The 21,397-nt window shown below is 41.8% G+C and overlaps 1 protein-coding gene across 2 annotated transcripts; it reads left to right on the top strand.

The window, feature by feature from the left end:
* Nucleotides 1-465: 465 nt before the first annotated feature.
* On the top strand, nucleotides 466-21,140 carry dhx38 (DEAH (Asp-Glu-Ala-His) box polypeptide 38). 2 transcript variants are annotated; one of them, XM_030085911.1, is made up of 27 exons: nucleotides 466-726; nucleotides 2,520-2,856; nucleotides 3,191-3,387; nucleotides 3,750-3,902; nucleotides 4,003-4,165; nucleotides 4,606-4,724; nucleotides 4,812-4,885; nucleotides 5,077-5,232; nucleotides 5,314-5,475; nucleotides 5,597-5,704; nucleotides 5,916-6,040; nucleotides 6,152-6,289; nucleotides 6,389-6,575; nucleotides 7,097-7,282; nucleotides 7,373-7,513; nucleotides 8,574-8,684; nucleotides 9,067-9,183; nucleotides 9,298-9,405; nucleotides 9,522-9,634; nucleotides 10,987-11,195; nucleotides 12,674-12,828; nucleotides 14,639-14,794; nucleotides 14,941-15,075; nucleotides 15,511-15,636; nucleotides 15,718-15,813; nucleotides 16,862-16,983; nucleotides 20,801-21,140. In XM_030085911.1, exons 2-27 carry the CDS (start codon nucleotides 2,525-2,527, stop codon nucleotides 20,880-20,882), a joined length of 3,771 nt encoding a protein of 1,256 aa, XP_029941771.1. In that variant the 5' UTR covers nucleotides 466-726; nucleotides 2,520-2,524; the 3' UTR covers nucleotides 20,883-21,140. The 2 variants fall into 2 exon arrangements, with proteins under 2 accessions (XP_029941771.1, XP_029941835.1); XM_030085975.1 differs by having other exon boundaries at nucleotides 3,194-3,387; nucleotides 20,801-20,882.
* The last annotated feature ends 257 nt before the right edge of the window (nucleotides 21,141-21,397 follow it).

The following is a 21,397-nucleotide window of genomic DNA, read 5'->3' as shown; positions in this document are numbered from 1 at the left end:
GCTGTTTGTCGATTATCAGTTTTCCTGTGCTCTGTATTGATGTAAAAACAATTTTGGTAAAACTTATATATTTCCCGACATTCAATATTGAATTTGTGTAAACAGGTACAGTGATATACGATATTTTACTCATTTTCACAAATGCAATAAAGGTTTTAAAATCTGAAATTGTACCTTAATGAATGCTAAGCCTCAGAAGGATAATCTCGTCCAGATCTGAGAAGTTTTATTTTTCCCTTAACTTGCGAATCAGAAACTTACATAGACTTCCTACAGACAGGAGGTGAGCATCAGCTGAGAGGAGAGAGAAAGAAGACATTTAAAGACAAAGAAGACATTTAAAGGTCGATAAAACCAGATTCCCACAATCTTCCGTGCGCTGGACCGCTGATCTGCGTTTACCCCCCTCGTCCCAATCAGTTAACAGTTAAATAAAGTTCGAATATTTTGGCTCCATCACCGCAAAGCATTATGGGGTTGCAATGGCTGCTCCCTTGTCTGTAAACAAACGCGTTGCGCACACGAAAGCCGCCATTTAATTTTGTTTCTAGGGCAACATAGAGCCGCATTTTCCGCACTCCGGTTTCGTCTTATAGTCTACATTTTTTACGTTCATGTGAGACTTTTTGCGTTTCTGACTGAAAGAAACAGGCGGCAGTTTTCCGCAGTCTGTCTCCTGAAGACGGACTAGCTCACAGGCTAACAACGCTAGCTGCTGACATCAAGGTAAAGGAAATATTGTTATTCATCGATTATTTAACCTGTGATGGATCATTTGTTAACCGCCAGTTGGAAATACAATTTCTCACATTTAGTGAAATTATGTACACTTCTCACGAAAAAGTTAGGAATGTTTGGCTTTCGGGTGAAATATATGGAAATCAAAAAGTTCGCACTGCAGTGATGTTATAATACAAGTCGGATATTTAAGTAAAGCATGCGGTGGTTATTTCCTCGTCTCAAGTAATTAATTCAAACTAAAGCCAGCAACAGGATGTCAGTGTGTTAATAAATTATATGTAACATTGAGTATCAATCTGATTGACCACTTCTCAGGCTGTTCACAAGTCGACTGCTAAGGCATTACATCCCACTCTTGAAGGGCGGCCTTCAGGTCATTGATGCTCTGGGATACAGAGTTATGAGCCTGTACACCCACTCAGCTGATCCCAGAAGCTCTCTGGGATTCAGACGAGAGTCTGCAGGTCACTCCATCCGGGAACCCCAGTCTCCAGCAGCCGTTCCGTCATGATGCCTCCTCAATGAGCAGGAGCACTGCCATCCATGAAGATGAAATCAAGTGTTTGTTCACGCAGGGGCAGCATGATGCGGAGGACTGTTTAATCCTAATTCTAATTGAATCGGGAAAATATTGGTCGATTCATGGCTCAAACATTAGTTATGAATGTTGCTGGAGAACAGCAAGCAGTGCAAAAAGTACTGAAACTACACTGCAGCACAGTTGGACATGTGCGTTCAGATTTCCCCCGAGATGTGAATACCCCTAACCTTTTGAGAGTTGTGTGTTTTTCTTGTCACCAGGAAACTGTTTGGTCTTTCACTAAAAAAAGGTGTGATATAGCTTTGCTCGTCAATTCGTTTATGGTTATATGTAGTTGTTCCTTCATATAAGAAAACATTAGATATTAAAAATAAAACTGACATATTTTTTTGTACAACACTAGTTTGAAGTTAATTTGCCTTTTTTTTTAAAAGATATTCAACAAAACACAAGTCCTTCAACATGATCTACAGAGTGTGGGACTGATATAAGCTCATCTGATCAGAAAGATTATTTTAATATTCACACCTATATGAATACATTATTTTTTGATACATAAATTATCTGTGCCCTGCTTGGTTGTTTGTCTATAGACTGGGCAGTGTGTGAAAATGAAAGGGACCCCAGTTCAGTTGTGGTACAGTGACAGGATGAACATTTTAATCTATATATTAAAAAAAAAGAATGACAATCATAAAAGCTATTTATTAATTTGTAACAACAACTATCAGTTAGTGGGAACTTTAGGTTATTGTAAGGAGTGACATTTAATCAGATTTTTGTGCCTTTATAAATTTATTCGTATTGTCAATGTAACTGGACGAGGATCACATTTTATTGTGAAAGCATTTCATGGGCATTTAACATCATCTTTCAAAAGTCATGCTGGACATTCTTAAAAAATATAAAGCCTGTTGCCTGGTCTCCCTCCTATAGTAGAGAAGATAGAAGTTTGTGCCGTAAATATAATGTTGTCTGCTTTCAATAATTCCATAGTAGTTCATAAGAGACATCTGCTTCATGTTTCATTATTAAGTCACTTGATTGTAGTTTTAATTCTCAACTGTCACCTAATTTGAGATTATATTATAACATATATAGCAAAACTAGTTGCTGTAATCCTCTATAATCTTAAAACATTGGTTGAAAACTGTTGATTAATAAGTAAGTGTTGCAGGAATTGTCAGAAGATTTTTAACAGATTTTCACATCTCCCACATGTTTTTTTTTTCCCTAGAAATAATGGATGACGATGTGTCCATGCATAGACTGGAAGGATCAGATCCAACCGCTCAAGTTGGTGGACTGATTGTAAAAAAGAAGAGTGCAGCTGCAGAGGCTCACGTCTTCCGGGCACCGACACCACGCACGTCTCTGCTAGGATTGGATCTTCTGGCTGCTCAGAAGAGGAAGGAGCGTGAAAATAAAGAGCAAGCAGACGTGGGTGATGAGGACAGAAGCAGAAAGAAGTCAAAGATCTCTTCTTACAAGGACTGGGAGGAGGGCAAGAGTGACTCTGGGTCTGATGATGATGAAGATGATGATGATAAGGACAAAGATACTAAAAAGGAGAGGTAAGTGAAAACATGTCATGCAGAATCATATCCGTGTAAGGCAGTGTGATGCATAGTATATGCAGTTACTTACAGAAATGAATGCAGTTCATTTCATGTAGTAGTAGTGTGCACTTCATGTAGTGTATTTTTATAATGCTGTTATTTTAAAATATATGAAATGCATTGAACAGCCTACTGACTCCCAGTTTACTTCTTTTTGGCAAATACCAAACATTCCAAACAGTGTTTGTCCTCAGTTAATTTTCTTGTCTTTCCAGTTTTTTGTTTTGATATTTTCACCAGTGTCCAACCATTAAGCATAACTTAATGTTATTTTTTTCTGTCTTGCCAGCAGGAAGTACCGAGTGACAGGATCTGAAACGCCCTCCAACCCCGGAGGTGTGAGTGAAGAGTTCAGACGCAGACACCAGCAGAGAGAGAAAGACAGACGTGAACATGGCGTCTACGCATCTTCCAAGGAAGACAGGAACAAAGACAGAGAAGCAGAAAGAAGCAGAGATAAAGGGAGAGACCGACGCAGCGACAGAGGTGATTTTATTACTTTATTTTTTTTCCTGAATATGAACTTTTTAAAATATTTTTGTATAATATATAAAAAAAAATTGAGTGCTCGTGTATCAGATATGGGATCTATGACTTCATTCATCATTTTATTATGGTACATTTGAGGCATTTTCAACAGCTACAGTCATAGCAATCACATTTTGGACTCGGTTGTCTCATGATATGCAGCAGGATTTTCTTGATGCATTTATATTTTTCAAATCAATTTGAAGTAGTTCAACAATATAAATGTTGGGTTTAGTATGACTAATGACAAATGTTTAATTACTTTGGAATGTAGAGTGTTTTTTTTAATTTTCTTATTTATTTATTTTGCTGTGTTGTAGATGAACGTGACAGCGGCCGCGGCAGCAGCAGTCGGTCGGAGCGTGGGGATCGCAGTGAGAGAAGTGAGCGCTCACAGAGAGAGGGCTCGTCTGATCGGATCAGCCGGGGTACTAAGAGAGACGAACCCCAGACACCACAGCATCGTCCCAGAGGTTGTTTACTTTTTTTGTGTCTTCGCTTTTTCAAGATTCACAATTATCTTTGTGTAAGTGATCATTAATTGCAATAATTGAGTGAACTTTTACTTTTTAGATGGTTTTACACCTTCACGCTCCAATTGGGAGGAGGATGAAAGTGGCTATGCCAGTACGAGGCATTCCCAGTGGGAGTCTCCGTCGCCTTCCCCGTCTCACAGAGAATCAGATCGCTCCGAGAGAAGCCATCGCTCCGGCAGAGAGAGTGAGAGAAAGGACAGGTAGTTAAGCCTCTGATGCAAAAGCTTTGCTTTAATTTGAACATTTTTCTTCATATGGTGGATAGGAGAAGTATGTCTACAAATCAATATTAAAATAATTTTCCATCAGCAATGGATTTTCTAACACAGTGTTATGTAATTCTTACAGTTTTATGCTTCCAGCCTTTGTTTTACTTACTGAGCTCTATGTAATATTTTGTAAGTCCCCGCTGGTTCCGCTTTAGGTCAGGTCTTAACTTTTACCCAGGGGCCCCAGTTTCATTTTCAAGACGCTGCAGGAAATGAATCTGTTGTTAAAATGAGAAAAAAAAGGTCAAGTCTGCTGCACAAGCTCCATCATATACACTTTTTATTATAAGTTTGCTCTGCATTTAACAAGAAATTGGTGAAAAGCTCAGGCTTGGTTATGTTTATGTAACATGTCTGTGCTGTGTGTGTAGGTCAGTCAGAGGTCGTTACTCCGACGATACACCCCTTCCCACCCCGTCCTACAAGTACAATGAGTGGGCCAATGACCGGAAGCACTTAGGCTCGACGCCTCGTTTATCACAAGGAAAAGGTGATATTTTAAGTAGCTTTCCACCTGCATCTAAGACTTTCAATGATCTCTATCTGATTAAAATTTTCTTTTCTGCTAATTTATCAGTGAGGAAAGATGGTGAAGGAGGATTCATGTTTGATAATGAAGACGAAAAAGAACAGTGGGAGGAGGACCAGAAAGTAAGTGTCACTATTATCCTTCACTCATGACACATTTCATATTTGAGCAATTTCTGATATTTTTTGCAAGTGATGAAATGTTATTTATATAATCATTTCCACAGATAAAAATCATAAACTGCCAATATGACACACTACAACACATTGCTCATCCTTTTTTTTTGTTCTCCGTTTGTTTTTCTGAATTGCAGCAAGCTGACAGAGATTGGTATATGATGGATGAAGGCTATGACGAGTTCCACAACCCTTTCACTTCCACCTCTGACGAATATGTAAAGAAGAGAGAGCAGATCCTCCAGAAACAGACTCAGAAAAGAATATCTGCACAGAAGCGACAGATCAATGAGGTACAGTCGCATCATTTCATGTCAGCCTAATTGTTTTTTTGGTGAAAACGTAACTGCTGACAACTATTCTTCTCATCTCAGGATAATGAACGGTGGGAGACAAACCGCATGCTGACCAGCGGGGTTGTACAAAGGCTGGAGGTGGATGACGACTTTGAAGAGGACAACGCTGCGAAGGTTCACCTTCTGGTTCATAACCTGGTTCCTCCCTTTCTGGATGGGAGAATAGTCTTCACCAAACAGGTAGGATAAAAGTTCTCCATTCAACAGTTTCTCATCACGTGTCTCTTCGTCACCTTACGTGTCTTCAGTGACCTGAGAAGAAGCTTTTCGTGATTGTTTTCTTGCTGCTGTCCTCCTGCAGCCAGAGCCGATCATTCCCGTGAAAGACGCCACCTCCGACATGGCCATCATTTCTCGTAAGGGCAGCCAGCTTGTTCGTAAACATCGGGAGCAGAAAGAACGTAAGAAGGTAAGCTGGATCGGTAACTGTATCCAAAGTAGTATGATTATTTTTCAGCACTTGGTCTGACTATGCTAGCTTTGTTGTTCCTTTGCACAGTGTATGAAATCCATGGTTTAGTGGCCGAGAAGTCTTGCCATAGAAAAAGAGAGACTAGGCTCAGAGATTAAAGCCATTAGAAGTGCTTGGTAAATAACTGGAGAAATATTTATTTTTTCAGGCGCAGCACAAACACTGGGAGCTGGCTGGCACCAAGCTGGGGGACATCATGGGTATCAAGAAGACAGAAGAAGAAGACAAGCCAGGCGGCCAAACAGTGGGCGAGGACGGCAAAGTAGACTACAGGTGAGCGGACGAGTCACATTTTCCTTCCAGTGACTGACTTGGGATTATTTGATCGAACTGGAATTGTGTATGTTTGTTTTCCTGAATTCTTCCCCCTTGTTTTCCTTATAGAGCAGAGCAAAAATTTGCAGATCACATGAAAGAGAAGTCTGAGGCCAGCAGCGAGTTTGCTAAGAAGAAGAGCATTCTGGAGCAGAGGCAGTACCTGCCTATATTCGCAGTCAGACAGCAACTTCTCAACATCATCAGGTACTTTTATGGAAACTGTCTTTCCCTTTAACATTTCCAAAAAGGAAAACCAGCGTTGCAGTTTTTACAGGCTATTATTTCACTGATTACAATCTGCAGGGACAACAGCATTGTGATCGTTGTTGGGGAGACGGGCAGTGGGAAGACCACCCAGCTGACCCAGTACCTGCACGAGGACGGCTACACCAGCTACGGCATGGTGGGATGCACTCAGCCTCGAAGAGTGGCGGCCATGAGCGTGGCCAAGAGAGTCAGTGAGGAGATCGGCACCAACCTTGGAGAGGAGGTGAGGCAGCTCCAGCAAGCCGAACCTAAAGGAAAATCCAAATATTTTCTCTCCATGGTATAATTTAAACATTATCTGTGCGATTCTTGCCTGAATCTTTAATTCATGGTTGAATAATGTCACACAAATTACAAACCTGGATGTGATGATACGGGAGAAGAAGTGATTTAATACTTGATGTGCTTACTGTTTTCATTTGCAAAAACAAATATGGTAAATATGGGGACTTGTTTAGTTTCATGGAGTTGTTTGAAACAACAGAATGCCTCCTCTTTCTCAGTCTGATTTAGTATCTCCAGTCATTTGCTGGCTATTATCGCCATCTAGTGTCCGAAGTGAGAACTTACAGGTGGCAGTTGCCTGATGTTTCTCACACTATGAAATAAGAACAAAAGAAGTGAAGACTTGAGGAAAGGTCAAGTTTGAACTCCTCCCCTTGATTAGTTATGCATCTGGCCGCAAAGTTCAGTGAGTTTTAGCTCATATTTAGTCTTTTTGCATTATTTTATTGTTTCTTGCAGGTCGGTTATGCAATCCGATTCGAGGACTGCACATCTGAGAAAACTCTGATCAAATACATGACAGACGGGATTCTGCTCCGAGAGTCGCTGAGGGAGTCGGACCTGGACCACTACAGTGCTGTGATCATGGACGAGGCTCACGAACGCTCCCTCAATACAGATGTGCTGTTCGGCCTGCTGCGCGAGGTTTGAACACAACGCCCTGACAGAACTCACTGCGGGAGTTCTTTTGCTTCGTTTAACAAATAAATGTCATTCTTACCCCAATCTTCCCAGGTCGTATCTCGACGCACTGACCTGAAGCTCATAGTTACTTCTGCAACTATGGATTCAGACAAATTTGCGGCATTTTTCGGCAATGTGCCCATATTCAATATCCCAGGAAGAACCTTTCCAGTGGACATCTTGTTTAGCAAGGTATGCTACGTACAGTGCTTCCAACACATTTGCCATTATTGTTAATGTTCTTCTTCTTCTTCTTCTGATTATTATTATTATGTGTAGTTGGTGCCCACTAAAAAATGTGTGTAACTTTAAGAGGAGTGGATTTGATTCAAGTATACTAAAATGCAATTTTTTGGTTCTACATATTGAATGTACTCGCCCAATTTGTGTGAAATGGGGAAACAATGAATAAGGAATTCATTATGCAGCTGCAAGTTTCGGTAACACTTTACTTGAGGCATACCTGTATAACGCATTATAAGTAGTTAGAAACACTCATAAACGATCACAATGCTTTATAACCACTATACTATACAGCATAGAGTTAGGGTTAGACACCAGGTCCTGGCCCTAATTGATGTTATAAAGCATTGTGATCATTTATGTTTTTAACTATAGTTACAGTGCTGTAATGGCATCATAATGCTTTATAAATGTACTTATAATGCGTTATACAGGTATGCTTCAAGTACAGTGTTATCCAAGTTTCATTATATAGTGTATGGATGAAATATGTCAGATACAGTTTTCTCCAGGTGATCAAATACATTTAATAATAATGAGATTTTATTGCAGTGTTTGGTTATTTAAAAAATACCTAGATTAAGTGGACTGAGACCTGTTCTATTGCAAGAATTGCAGCAGTGTTCTTGTGTTGAATATTTCGATGTGTATATGTGGTCATAATATAGAACAGACCAGAATAGAAATACTATATCAGTCCCAGAGAGCAATTCTTGCAACACAACTCCATGCTGAACAAAACAAAGTCAAATAGAAGTTAAAATATCAATATGGTAGACAGTTTAATAAGTAATATTAAATGTAATAGAAACAGAGCTGAGCTAAGTGGTGTCTGGTGTAAACATAAAGAATGAAATGAACAGAAAAACACAACAGTGATCCTTTGGCCCTGTGAAGGACTTCAGTGTTCGTACACCAGAAGAAAGTGGGAGCCATCGTGGCAGGCAGTGCGCATGCTGCTTGTCATCTGTCGATTTCCGGTCCTAATGTGTTTTTTTTTCCTGCGCAGACGCCTCAGGAGGATTACGTGGAGGCGGCTGTGAAACAGGCTCTGCAGATCCACCTCAGTGGACTGATAGGAGACATCCTCATCTTCATGCCCGGACAGGAGGACATTGAGGTGCCTGACTTAGTTACTTTTCTGTGTTTGGATACAATATCCATGCCATGTGCATAACACATTATAATTTAATTTGCATCTATATGATTTCACTGTCATAGATAGAGATTTTCTTCTCTTTCTTTCTTTTTTTGTGTTGACGTGATCTTCCGCTATGAATTGACACTTCGTAAACTGAGCATTTAAAATATTCATAACACCTAAATTGTTGTTACAACCTTAAAGATTCCTTCTTGTTTTAAACACTCAAACTGATGGCAAGCTGTTCAATAAAATGCCAGCATCCCATTTGTGCATGCGTACCTTCCACTGATGTTTCACAGAGAATGAGAGGGACTGCTTGGTGTTTTGAGAGTTCTCTAGAATTTTCCTGTCCTTGCAGGTGACTTCGGATCAGATTGTGGAGCGTCTGGAGGATTTGGAGAACGCTCCTCCGCTGGCTGTGCTGCCCATCTACTCTCAACTGCCCTCTGACCTGCAGGCCAAGATTTTCCAGAAGGTTTCTCTTTTAATTTATGTTTGTCGACACAGAAAGGAACTCTGCTCATTTCATGTGCCTTTAAATGTTCCCGCAGACACATTGACCTCTTGGCTTGGTGTCATTGTTTCCTAGGCTCCAGATGGGGTGAGGAAATGCATCGTTGCTACTAATATTGCGGAGACTTCCCTCACTGTGGATGGAATCATGTTTGTTGTTGATGCCGGATACTGCAAGCTTAAGGTACTCCCAACGCCTCCGACAAACTGGATGAAAATAAAGATATAACTTCCCTGTTTTCGTTTTTAGATAAGCTAGAATGGTCGGCGTTTCACTTATGTCTGTTTGACTTTAAACAGGTGTTCAACCCTCGCATTGGAATGGATGCTCTTCAGGTTTATCCCATCAGTCAGGCCAATGCTAACCAGCGTGCAGGTCGCGCAGGACGTACAGGACCAGGCCAGTGTTACAGGTAAGGCTCCAAACATACACCTGTAGCCACGTATGTTCGCCCAAGGCAATACTACTGAGCTGAAATTAATGTTGAATTCATAGCTTTGCCACAGTAATGCAGAATAATAGTTTATTTTTCTCTCTTTGTCTCTGCTTGTTTGAAAATTAAAAATAAACCAGCGATGCAGGGTGACTGTTTTGTTGCTGCGAGGCATTGTTCTCACATATTGGTCAAAGTTTTTTTTTCTTCTTCTTCTTGGGTTGAAGTCTTTAGAGATCAGTGCTGTTTACGAATGGTGCGCTCAGGGTTCTGGATGTGTGACATGGCTCGGCTTTCAAAACAGTCCCAGGCAGAAAGGGAGAGCCAGAGAAAGCCAGGGCTTTAATCTCCAAAGGATTTCATGCAGTTTAACTCTGTTTATTACAGGGAAATGTGGAACAGTAGATCCTGTCAGAGGTTTTGCCTGACCTCTCTCTATTGCCACATTAAGTAGAGACTGAGTGTCACACATGCTTGCAGAGTGAAACATTTTGCATCCCTAATGAGATGGGACGTTTCTGAAAGTCTGTATTTCAGGATAAAAAAAAAAAAAAAAATCCTGCCTACCTGCTCTTTACACACAAGCTCACAGAAATCTATGAAGAATCAGTTTGGAGCAGCTTTATCACCGAGAGCTCAGTCAAGGTGTTTGAGTGTGTGTGGATGGAGTGTGTGTGTGCGAGCGCTCGCTCTCGCCGAGTGAGTCACGCCGGTTTGCTCAGCTTGCGTGGAGAATTTTCCTCTCAAAGAGGCTTTCAGCTGTGACTGCAGGCGCCCACATACAAGCTCAAAACCTTCATATACATTCAGATCACCCTGTAATTATAAGCACCGCCATCACAGCTGTAATTTCTTAAAAAAGGGAGTCCTCTACTTTACCTTGGGCTCTGGGTATGTCCCTAAATAAATTGTTGCCCCCTGAATATTTTGGGGGATTTAAAGTACTTTGGGTGCTGACTGCTCAACTTTTGAGTCTCGGTGTGTGAATAAAAACATCAGAACAAAGTCATTTATGGCCAAAAGTGTGCAGGATGCATATTTTCTGTCACAGACTGCACAGTGTTTCAGCTTATGTAATAAACAAACAAATCATTTTTATGCATATAGACATACAAATTGTAGCAATCTCATCGAAAGATGGTCTGACTGGTGATTTTAAAATCCATTGGAAAAACCACAACACAGTGTAAAACCTGAGTAATAAACAGTATTAATTCCCCTAATATACATTTATGCATACATTTTCAGAGGTGAAACTTAAACCAGCTATTTACACCGATGCTGTTCTTGTCAAGCATCGGTCTTCATTGATCTTCGTTTCCTCTTCTCAGACTGTACACACAGAGTGCGTATAAGAACGAGATGCTGACCACCACCATCCCAGAGATCCAGAGGACCAACTTGGCCAATGTTGTTCTTCTGCTGAAGTCTTTGGGGGTGCAGGACCTGCTCCTCTTCCACTTCATGGATCCACCACCCGAGGACAACATGCTGAACTCCATGTACCAGCTGTGGATCCTGGGAGCGCTGGACAACACAGGTGGGTCACGGAAAAGGTCAAGGTTGAATCGTGATGTGTAGGTACGGCGCATGGCCGAAGATTCAGTGGAAAAGCAAACAAAGTAAACAAAATATCAAAAGAGTTTCACCCTTCACTTATTTATTTTGATGATGATGGTTTTTACTTTCAATGATTAAAACAAAAAATGGAATGCAGGGAAAAGACCCCAGATCATAACTGCTTGTGCGCCCTCCGAAGCTCTGTGGTACTCCACAGAAGAGGCCCGCCACACGGCACTACACCGCCATGCAGGATCAAGAAAATAATGCTTTATTTTATTTCTAAAGTGCTGCATAACAATCAGATGAAAAATGTATGCACATGAAAACGACCCGTTTTTCAACTTATTTTTTTGCTTGTTTTTTGTTTATGCAAAAAATCCTCCTTTAACTTTAAAACAGCTTAAAATACCAGATCATTTAAATATGGAATTGGATCAGTCTACGCTGATATTTATTTTTAGCTTGAACTGATTGAAAGCAGCGATAAAGTCGCTGAACTGCATCTTATTTGTTCTTAATTTGAACAATATGTTTTATCTGTGCTTTAATGCAAATATGCGCCCTGTAGAATGGTTTAGCTTCTTTGCAGCCAAATATACATTTAAACAGCTCGGAATAAAAGTCATGCATGAAGCTGAAGTTTCAAAACTGAAAGACAAAATTATTCTGTAAGTGTTTTTTTTTTTTTTTCTTATAATGGCCTGCAGCAGGCTGCGCTGGGCCTCTCTCTCACATGCGGCAGGCCAGCGATATTAATCATCCTCACGGTGTCATGACAGAGGAGGATATTGGGCTTTTGAGGGTTGCATTTCCCCCTCATTGCCGCTCTGAGCTTCTGCATAGCGATGGCGACGCCACAAACACACGCAGGAGACCAGCTGCGGTGAAGGGTATTGCGTTGATAATGCAGACGCTGTAAACAGCCCTGGAGGAGGCAGTTGTGAGGTTTCACCAGTGGAGTAATTGCCCGGTAACTGATCCCGTGTTTGATTTGACTGGTCGGGTCTCATTTCTGTCTCATCCGTAGCCAGATTCCAGGGGATTTGGGGATTTGGGGATAAGAGGTGACTTTTGATGATTCCCTGTATGGTGTGTTAACAGCAGATTATCTCTGATTAAGGCTTACCTGCCCCAAACTGGCTGCTCTGCTACTCTGCTTTCCCTTGTCATAAGCTTCTTAGACTCCTTCGTCTAATCATTTAAATCAGGAACTGAAAAGTTTTTGATCTCACCTTCTTTTTTTTTTCCTTCACCCAAGTATTCTCAGCTGTCAGCAGTTCATCCTCTTCTTTCATGGTGATAGATAAATAAGTGTCAGGTAATTCCAGCTTTTTCCTGACGCTAGCAGACTTTAGATGGGGGTTAAAAAAAAAAAAAAAAAGCTTTTAGCTTTTCTTATTTAATGTGTTGATTTTGAACACGTGGCTTTGTAGTTTTACTCTATTGTCATTTCAGGAGCTCTGACGCCAACGGGGCGGCTGATGGTGGAGTTCCCTCTCGACCCGGCCCTCTCCAAGATGCTGATCGTGTCCTGTGACATGGGCTGCAGTGCAGACATCCTCATCATCGTCTCCATGTTGTCTGTGCCAGCCATCTTTTACAGGCCTAAGGTATGTACCTTTACTTTATTTTACGTTTTCTGCAAGCAGAATCATACGGGGAAAAAAAGCATGACAGTGACTTGAACCACAGAGTCTGTTCCACTCAGTCAACATTCATGTGATATCAAACAACTTGTCTTTGTGTACCACTCGCGTTCAACAGCTTGTTTCTTTTTAGGTAATCTGTAACAATAAGCAAGTACTGCCCACTGAAGAAAAAGACCAAATAAATTAACTTCTGTAAAATTCTGTAAAACACTTAACAAGTCTTCTTCTTACGGTAAAGATTGGAAGTCAATTTAAAAAAAAAAAAAAAACAACTTTATAGATTTAAAGGTGCTGTAGGCAGGATTCCGCATCTCCGCCATCTTGCTTAGGGTTACCTAAGCAAGATGGCGATTTGACCCATCTAAGATGGCCATTTGAAACCCAGCACAGCCAATCCTGTCCTGTTTTCTCTGACATCACGCCCTTATGCAAGTTAAGCCCCTCCCACAAGAAAGTGCGACGAACGCCCCTCGACCAATCACGGTTAGAGCCTCAGGGGCTCTTCTGATTGGTCAAAGATACCTGGAGCTGTCGAGATTCCTTTTCAGCTCAGAACAGAGACAGATGGAAACGCTGCGCCCTCGCGGTAGTGCAATTACGATACACTCCTGAAGGATTATTAATGGATACTCTAACATTTAATCCAAAGAAAACACAGAAAAATTAGCATTGACTAGCAAAATCCTGCCTACAGCACCTTTAAATTCTCGAGAATGGATCATGACAGAACTTCCATTTTTTAATATTGAAAATGTATCTACATTTTGATATATGAAGGTTTAATATCAAAAGTTCAATTTCATATTCTATAATAGTAGTAAATATTACCTAATGTATCAAGAGATCCGAGATATTCAGGAGTTTGTTGAAGATCAGCTGAATGTAGAGGACTGACCTTGATGTAAACACCAGAGCACACTGGACAGCTTACAGGGACGATGCAAGAATACAGAAAACACGCCCGCATCGCCACCTATCCTCAGCTTAATTTCAACATTTACAGCAAGCAGGTTCTTGTTTGTTTCTTAAATTTTGAGAAGGAAACTCTTAAATTCATACGAGCCCATGAAGAACATGCAAGCTCCACATCCAAATGCTGAAACCCAAATACAAACATGTGCTTTCTTATTGTGACATGACAACAGCACAACATCATCAGAACAAAATCACACCATTGATAATTCTTATAGACTGTAGTGAAATTAAAATTTAGTCAAAAGAGGTTTCTTATGACATTTGTGTACATTTTTTTTTAAAAGTTATGGTCATTGAACTTGTTCATCCAAGCAAAACAGTTCACCTTTATGAAGCGTACGGATCGAGCCATATCTATTTTACAGCTCAGAAATGTCTTTATTTTTTTTTTTTTTTTTTTTAACTGGTCTCCTAACATTGTTTTTGGCCGTAGCTGAGAAACATTCAGCAATCCTCTGTTCCAAACAGCAGACAAACACAATTAGCCACAAGCAGCTTAGAGTCGAATAATTCCCTCAGGAATTAGTGCAGATTAAAGCAGAGCTAAAAAGACTGAATGCAGAACTTTTGTGCGGAACATGACTCCGTATGAACTCTTTTGTAACATATTTGCTCTTTTATAAAGTCACAGCATTTCCCCTCATGTGGAGTTTAGAGCTTTCTTTTTTTTTTTTTTTTTTTTGCCTTGTGCTGGAAAATTTGCCTATCCATCCGATTCCTACTCCGGAGCTATCCAATTAAGGGTGAAGGCAAGCCAGCGAGGGCTTTGAAGAAATAAATGTGTGTGTCTCTGCAGGGTCGTGAGGAGGAGAGTGACCAAGTAAGGGAGAAGTTTTCAGTCCCAGAGAGTGACCACCTCACGTTCCTGAATGTCTACATGCAATGGAAGAACAACAACTACTCCAGCATCTGGTGCAACGACCACTTCATCCACACCAAGGCCATGCGCAAGGTCAGAATGACACGGCCTCGCTCTGCAGACATCAGCCTGCTTTTCATGTCAAATATCACAGCTGCGGAGTTTCAGTAATGCAGTGTTCTGTTATTTCTAGTTTGGCTTAGATGTTTACAGTATAAGTTGGTGTTGTTCTGGTGCAGGTGCGCGAGGTGCGCTCCCAGCTGAAGGACATCATGGTGCAGCAGAGGATGAACCTGGTCTCCTGCGGGTCGGACTGGGACATCATCAGGAAATGCATCTGCGCCGCTTACTTCCACCAGGCCGCCAAGCTCAAGGTGCTCTCCGGCTTCCCCCGGGTTAATGTGTTATCCCTCGCCCTGACTGGTTGTGGCAGATTTATAACAGCATAATTACAGAGTGGTGAATTACCCCCTCTGGCCTCACATTAACACAGTGGTAAAATCTGAAAAAGAATTTGAGATCATGACTATATAATCAAGGTTTCTGGTTTGACTTATGAGCAGCCAGATAACTGGGGCAATCATTGTAATGTTGGATATACTTTAAATTTATTTTCCTCCTCTCTGAGGCAGGTGCAGAAGCGAATTAGCCCAGACGACCTGCTTTTCTTCTGACCTTAAAGTGCACACAAAGATGCGAGCGCAGTTACACACACATTCAAACCGCCCCACACGGCGTAGAAGCAATCCCAGTCCTGAGACTCGGAGCCGTGCTTTTAATTTGTTACTTATGCATGTGTTTGCTCCCAGGGCATTGGCGAATATGTGAACGTGAGGACAGGCATGCCGTGCCACCTCCATCCCACCAGCTCCCTGTTCGGGATGGGATACACTCCCGACTACATCATCTACCACGAGCTCGTCATGACCACCAAGGTACAAAGTCAGATGATGGCGCTGCCAGACGTATTAGTGGTGTTAATGTCAGTGGCGGGTAACTTTGGCCTGTTCCTGCAGGAGTACATGCAGTGCGTGACGGCAGTGGACGGAGAGTGGCTGGCAGAGCTTGGGCCGATGTTTTACAGCGTCAAACAAGCTGGGAAAAGCAGACAGGTAAGTTAAGATGGTGCAGACGAGCTCCAGTTAGAACCCAGATGATCTGTATGAAGGGGTGATCCTCTTCTAGTTGCCTTCTAGTTGTCACATTAACATTTTGCCAGTGTTTCAATATCTGATTTAATACTTGAACTTTGTTTTGTTTTTCCCAAAAAGCCTTAAGGCATCTGTATTACTTTCCTGTTTTTATAATCTCCTCATAATTCAGGGCTCTGTTAGAAAACTTGTGTTACAGACAGGAGACACAAGGCTTCCCGTAAATGTGACAAATCAGCCAACAAATGTGTCCAAACAGCCTCACATTATCAACATTCTTTGTGCTAAGGCAGCTTGCAGTTTTCATGGTGTACACTTCTCTACATCTTTTCCTCCATAAAACATTTGATTATGGAGAAAGCGGCAAAACTGCTATGAACCATTTAAGAGAAAGTCACTTCCAAATGTCAGTATTGACATCCAGCTCAGTTGAACGACTGTATGTGTGTGATGCCCATTGTGCTGTGTGAAGTGTCGCCCTAAAGTGACTGACGCCATTCAGCGTTCACCCATCCCTCAGGGGACCGATCTTCCAAATATGGAGGAGATTAATCTGAACATATGCTGTGGTGTACTGTTTGAAGCTAGAACATCTCCAGCTCAAGTCCGGTTCGGGGTTCTTTCTCTGTGTAGTTTGTATGTTCTGCCCGTTTGTGTGTTTTCTCTGGGTACTCCGGTTTCCTCCCATGGATGTGAGAGGAACTGGTGAATCCTGGGTGCTTCCTGCCCTAGTCGGCTGGGATCAGCGCTCGCGCCTCTGAATTGGCTAAAAGCAGTAGATAAAATTATCGTTCTGCTCATGCTGTGGTGTGAGTACTCGCTCCAGCAGATGAGGAGAAAATCCCTGCCTCCAAAACACTCCGGAGGAGTGATTAGTGCGACTTGACATTAATGCCCATCGATGCTCCTGGAATAAGACGTCAAACACGTGGCTTCCTCTTTTGTTCTTATAGCTTTTACATAAATGAGTTTTCAAAAAAAAAAACATCTCCTCCCGTTGCTCTGGTAGGAGAACCGTCGCCGGGCTAAGGCGGAGATCAACAACATGGAGGAGGAGATGGCCCTGGCCGAGGAGCAGCTGCGAGCCCGCCGGGAGGAGCAGGAGAAGAAGAGCAACACCGGCAGCGTCAAGTAAGTCAGCAGCCCGTCTCTCCTCCTCCTGGTTCATCACTGGAGCCTCAGCCAACAATGGCTCCCCGTGGCCCTCATTTTCCATACACAGGCGAGATTAGAAGCCTTTAATTTACCTACGCCAGCGCCAATCCATATCTTCACTCCTCCCTCCTTCTCCTCCTCTCCCACTCTCTCTACTCCACCTTCCTCGCTCTTCATGATGAGCTTTTCTCACCTCTGGTCCCTCCAGACGAGACAAAAAGAAATAATATTGACTCCTGGCTGACCCCCATTACTGCAGCAATTTAAATTGTGCCACAGCAGAACAGAGAAAGGAGGGGAACGTTCATTTTCAAATTAGACCAAAAAATTAATTTCACACCCATCTGCGAGCTTCACAGAGAGAAATAAAGCTAGAAAGACAGACTTGAAAAAGAACTTTTATTGTTAATTAATCAGCTGGTTTATCTGTCTTGAGCTTAGTGAAACCTCGTCTGTGACAGATATGTTGAAAATAATCACACTGGAGGTATAGGATTAAGAATTACATTTAAGCAGAGGAAGTTGGGTGTGTGATAATGAAGTTGAAGACTCTCCGGGTCTCATGGCTGCCTTTGTCCTCCGGCGCGCCTCACAAGTATTTTCTCTTCCACTTGAAAGCGACCAGGATGAAATATTTAGTCGGCCATGCCTTCACGCGCCGCCTGCTTATCACCTGTCTCCCTGCTCGACAGCACAGATCAGTGCTGCGAATTAGTAAACGCCACGGATAAATGTAGAACACTGGGAGGACGTTTAGCATCGCTTCAGCGGTGATAAGCAACTGCGGAAGGTCTGTGTACTTTTATTAGAAATATTGAGAGAACAGTGCCAATCAGTCTGTGTCTGTTTTTAATCAGGTTAAAAAAAACTCACAAATACAGTCGATCACTCACTGCAGCAGAACAAGAGTAACGTTATGCAGCAGGATAATGGCGAGAGCAAAGAGAAGTAATATCTTGGTCTTTTGAGCCAGTAAACATCCACAGAATATCTGTGCTTAGTCCTGATCAAGATGTTTAAAATCACCATCCTGCAGATTTTTGTCACAAACTCTCTGAAAATTCACTTTGAAGAATTGTTGCTGTGGTCAAAGGGCGAATACACGTTTTTCTTGTGTTAATTCACTTTTCTTTGTCCAAGGTGATTAAAAAAAAATTATCCACGCCTTTATTTATGAGAGGATTCTAACTTGAAACTTTTAAGTGTGTCGCTCTCTCCTAAATGTTTTGCAAAGAGCTGTATCCTGGTGATGCGCGGTGTTGGATCTTTTCCAATATGCTGATATTTTTTTTTAGAACAAAATGTTGCCGGTGCTGATATCGATATAACCCCCCAGTGTTTCTGATGCAGTGCTTAATACTGACAATGTTAATGAGACTGTTGCTGTTTTATAGCAGCTCCAGCCCAAAATAAGAAAACTATATGCAACTTAGACAGAAACCACATTTAATTTTTGTCACATTTTTAAAGACCAAACTGAAATCTCTTTCTTACATAATGCTCACAACATTTTGACAGTAAGGAAGGCATGAAATGGTTTGTAACTGTTAACACTGCTGATTGCAGGAATAATGAAAGTCCATTTTACAGCTTTACAGAACATAAAATAGTCCCCATGTCTAAACTAATAAATGTGAAATAGTGTGCTGCAGGTGATTCACACTCTTGTATTAATTTAATGGGGTGTTTTTTTTTTTTTTCAAGAACAGCATCCCATGTTCTTACAAAATGATTTCAAATATAATGCATATTTTTACACATTCACCCTGACAGCACCCGGAGCCTCTTGCAGGTCGGTTTTGGCCCACGGGCCTTATGTTTGACATCTCTTCTATGCGGTGGGAGTCAGCAACTCACTGAACAGCCGCTCACTGTCGGCACTTGATGCGCCGAGGTAGTGACGCACTTCATGGTCCAGAAGTGGAAGGCGGCGGGTTTTAACTCCTCCCGGCCGAAGCTGAGCATTCTTCGCAAATTTTATTAGTTTCTAAAGTAAAAAAAAAAAGTCTCCACGCAGCAGACATCTTTCATTTTTTCCTCCTTTGCTCTCATCGACGTGACGACGTCTCTCTTTTACCTCGACAGCCGAGCACGCTCATGACGCACTCACTCTGGTCGTGCCAAAAAAAGAAACCCAGCATGGGTTAGTGTTGATCGGCAGATTGTAGCGATTTCATCATTCAAGTTAAACTTTTTTTTTTTTTAACTTTTTTTTAAGTTTGAGGGCCTGATTCACAGAAGTCACACAGCTTTTACTTATTATACTTATTGCTCTTCTCCTCTGTGCAGATAACTTGAATGTAGGTTTGATGTTGTGCACTCCTGTATGTAATACTGTACTAAATCTGGTCAAAGACATTTTGTCTGTTTTTCCGTCTGTCCATCCATCATTTTACAAACTCAAAATCTTTGTCATTCATGACAAAATTTGTGTTGTTGCCAGGTGAACTTTTCCGGTGCAGTAAAACCGCATCTAACCTCATGAGTTTATCGTTATCATTGTTCAGTTTTGCGTTTGACCTGCGCTGATCGCATCCCACAGCTGGTTTGAGGATCACTAGTAGTTCAGACATTCGGTCCATTCAGTGTGTCATATCAATAGTTTCTACACTTGTCAGATTTTAATGATTTACCTGGCTGAAATTTACATCTCATGCCATTTTTACTCATTTTGTCCTGTAATCCATACTGTATGGAACAAATGTGTTTTCCCTCGTTTATTGCAGCCGTGGGGTTCTGTTTATTTCTCTCATCAAGAGTCAGTTCAGTAATCCAGTGCAGCTTCCTGCCAGTATTCCCGAGGATTTGTTTTTCTGCATTTCTACGTTATATAACTCATCAGTGGTCATTTCATACAGATAAAGATTCTTTGTAAAAAAATTGTAGCTGTCGAGCTGCCAAGATCAGCAAATCGTCTGTCGTTCTTCCTTGTTTGCTCAAGTATACTGCGAAGTTTTGTTTATCCCCATATGTTTTATCAAGGTTACTTTTCTTTTATTTATTTTAATTTTCTTCTCAATTTCTTAAATCATTGCTGCACTGTCTGCATTTTTAATTGTCCCCTCGGGAAAGATAAAGTTTTCTGAATCTGTAAACGGGTAAAACCGAGAGTACCGGTATGTCTCTTTGAGATCCAAACCCTTCTTCAAACATTTTTTGTTTGTGTGTGTTATGCAGCAAAACGTATGTTTCTTTGGCTTCGTTTGTGTGTTCGATACTAAGAGTTGCTTGTGCACTGAGGGGACCTCGACAATCTCTCCTGGTGAAAATGGAGGCAGAGAAAGAGGGGAGACGCAGTGACAGAAAGGGGTTATGGCCTGATAGTTGTAATTGGTGTGTGTGTGTGTGTGTGTGTGTGTGTGTGTGTGTGTGTGTGTGTGTGTGTGTGTGTGTGTGTGTGTGTGTGTGTGTGTGTGTGTGTGTGTGTGTGTGTGTGTGTGTGTGTGTGTGTGTGTGTGTGTGTGTGTGTGTGTGTGTGTGTGTGTGTGGAAGGAAGTGTGGGCAGTGTCAGAGTGTCACGCTGCTGTAATTAAAGATGATAGATTGTGCTGTCAGAGGCGTCAGGCTCTACGTCCCAACACTCATCACAGAGACACCAGACTGGCTTTTCTCTCTCCTCCATCCTGCCTCCATGTCCACGTTACGTTGATCAAGCCAGTTTACACGTCGCTGTTTACTTGTTACGATTTCCACTCAATGTAGGAACATCAGGCCATAAAAAATGAAGATGAGACTCCTGTTATCGTAGTGAAACCCCCCCCTCTCCCCATCTGATTGTTCTCTCGCTTTTCAGGGCTGTTAAAATCTGCACACCAGGAAGAAGAGAAGAGGCGCCCATGACGCCCAGACGCACGCCGGCCCGCTTCGGACTGTAAACCCCCCCTCCCCGCCGGCAGCCACGTTAACTTAATGAGAGTCATTGTCGTCCAGTCGCCGACCACATCAGCATCAGAAAACACAAAGCTCCCTCAGCAGCGTCTCTCCCTTCCCGGCTCTCGGCTGCAGTTCCTCCACCGTCCACTAGAGTGAGAACTTGTATAAGGCACAAGAACGAGAGACAAGCCGCCATCAGCCATGAGCTGTTTCCATCTCACATATGAAAAAAAAATAAAAGACTGTGCTGTTTCTGTGTATATGCAGTATTTCCTTTTTTTTTTTTAAGCGAAATGTCTTCATAACTATCTGAGCTTGAAACTAAAACAGATTCCTGAATATCAGTGAGCGTCGTGTCAGAGGGCAGCTGATAAATAGCGATCTAATTTCAGCGTTACTTGTCTTTGTGCTCTTGATTTACTAGTTCTCGTCATGTTGTGGCTCCAACCGCGAGCGCCACCTTGAAGTGCTCCTCCAACACTGAAGCACTATTCAAACTGTACGAGTGTCTACAGAC

This window comes from Salarias fasciatus, chromosome 1 (assembly GCF_902148845.1).
Source record: "Salarias fasciatus chromosome 1, fSalaFa1.1, whole genome shotgun sequence".
Taxonomy (NCBI): Eukaryota; Metazoa; Chordata; class Actinopteri; order Blenniiformes; family Blenniidae; genus Salarias; species Salarias fasciatus.
This window is presented reverse-complemented; position numbering and strand designations above follow the sequence as displayed.

Bases quoted from the DNA above. Each gene is read 5' to 3' on its own strand.
- dhx38 (XM_030085911.1), top strand. From the start codon at position 2,525: ATGGATGACGATGTGTCCATGCATAGACTGGAAGGATCAGATCCAACC. The intron at 4,886-5,076 runs GTAAGTGTCACT...TCTGAATTGCAG, and splicing joins AGTGGGAGGAGGACCAGAAA to CAAGCTGACAGAGATTGGTA. The intron at 15,814-16,861 runs GTAAGTTAAGAT...TTGCTCTGGTAG, and splicing joins AAGCTGGGAAAAGCAGACAG to GAGAACCGTCGCCGGGCTAA.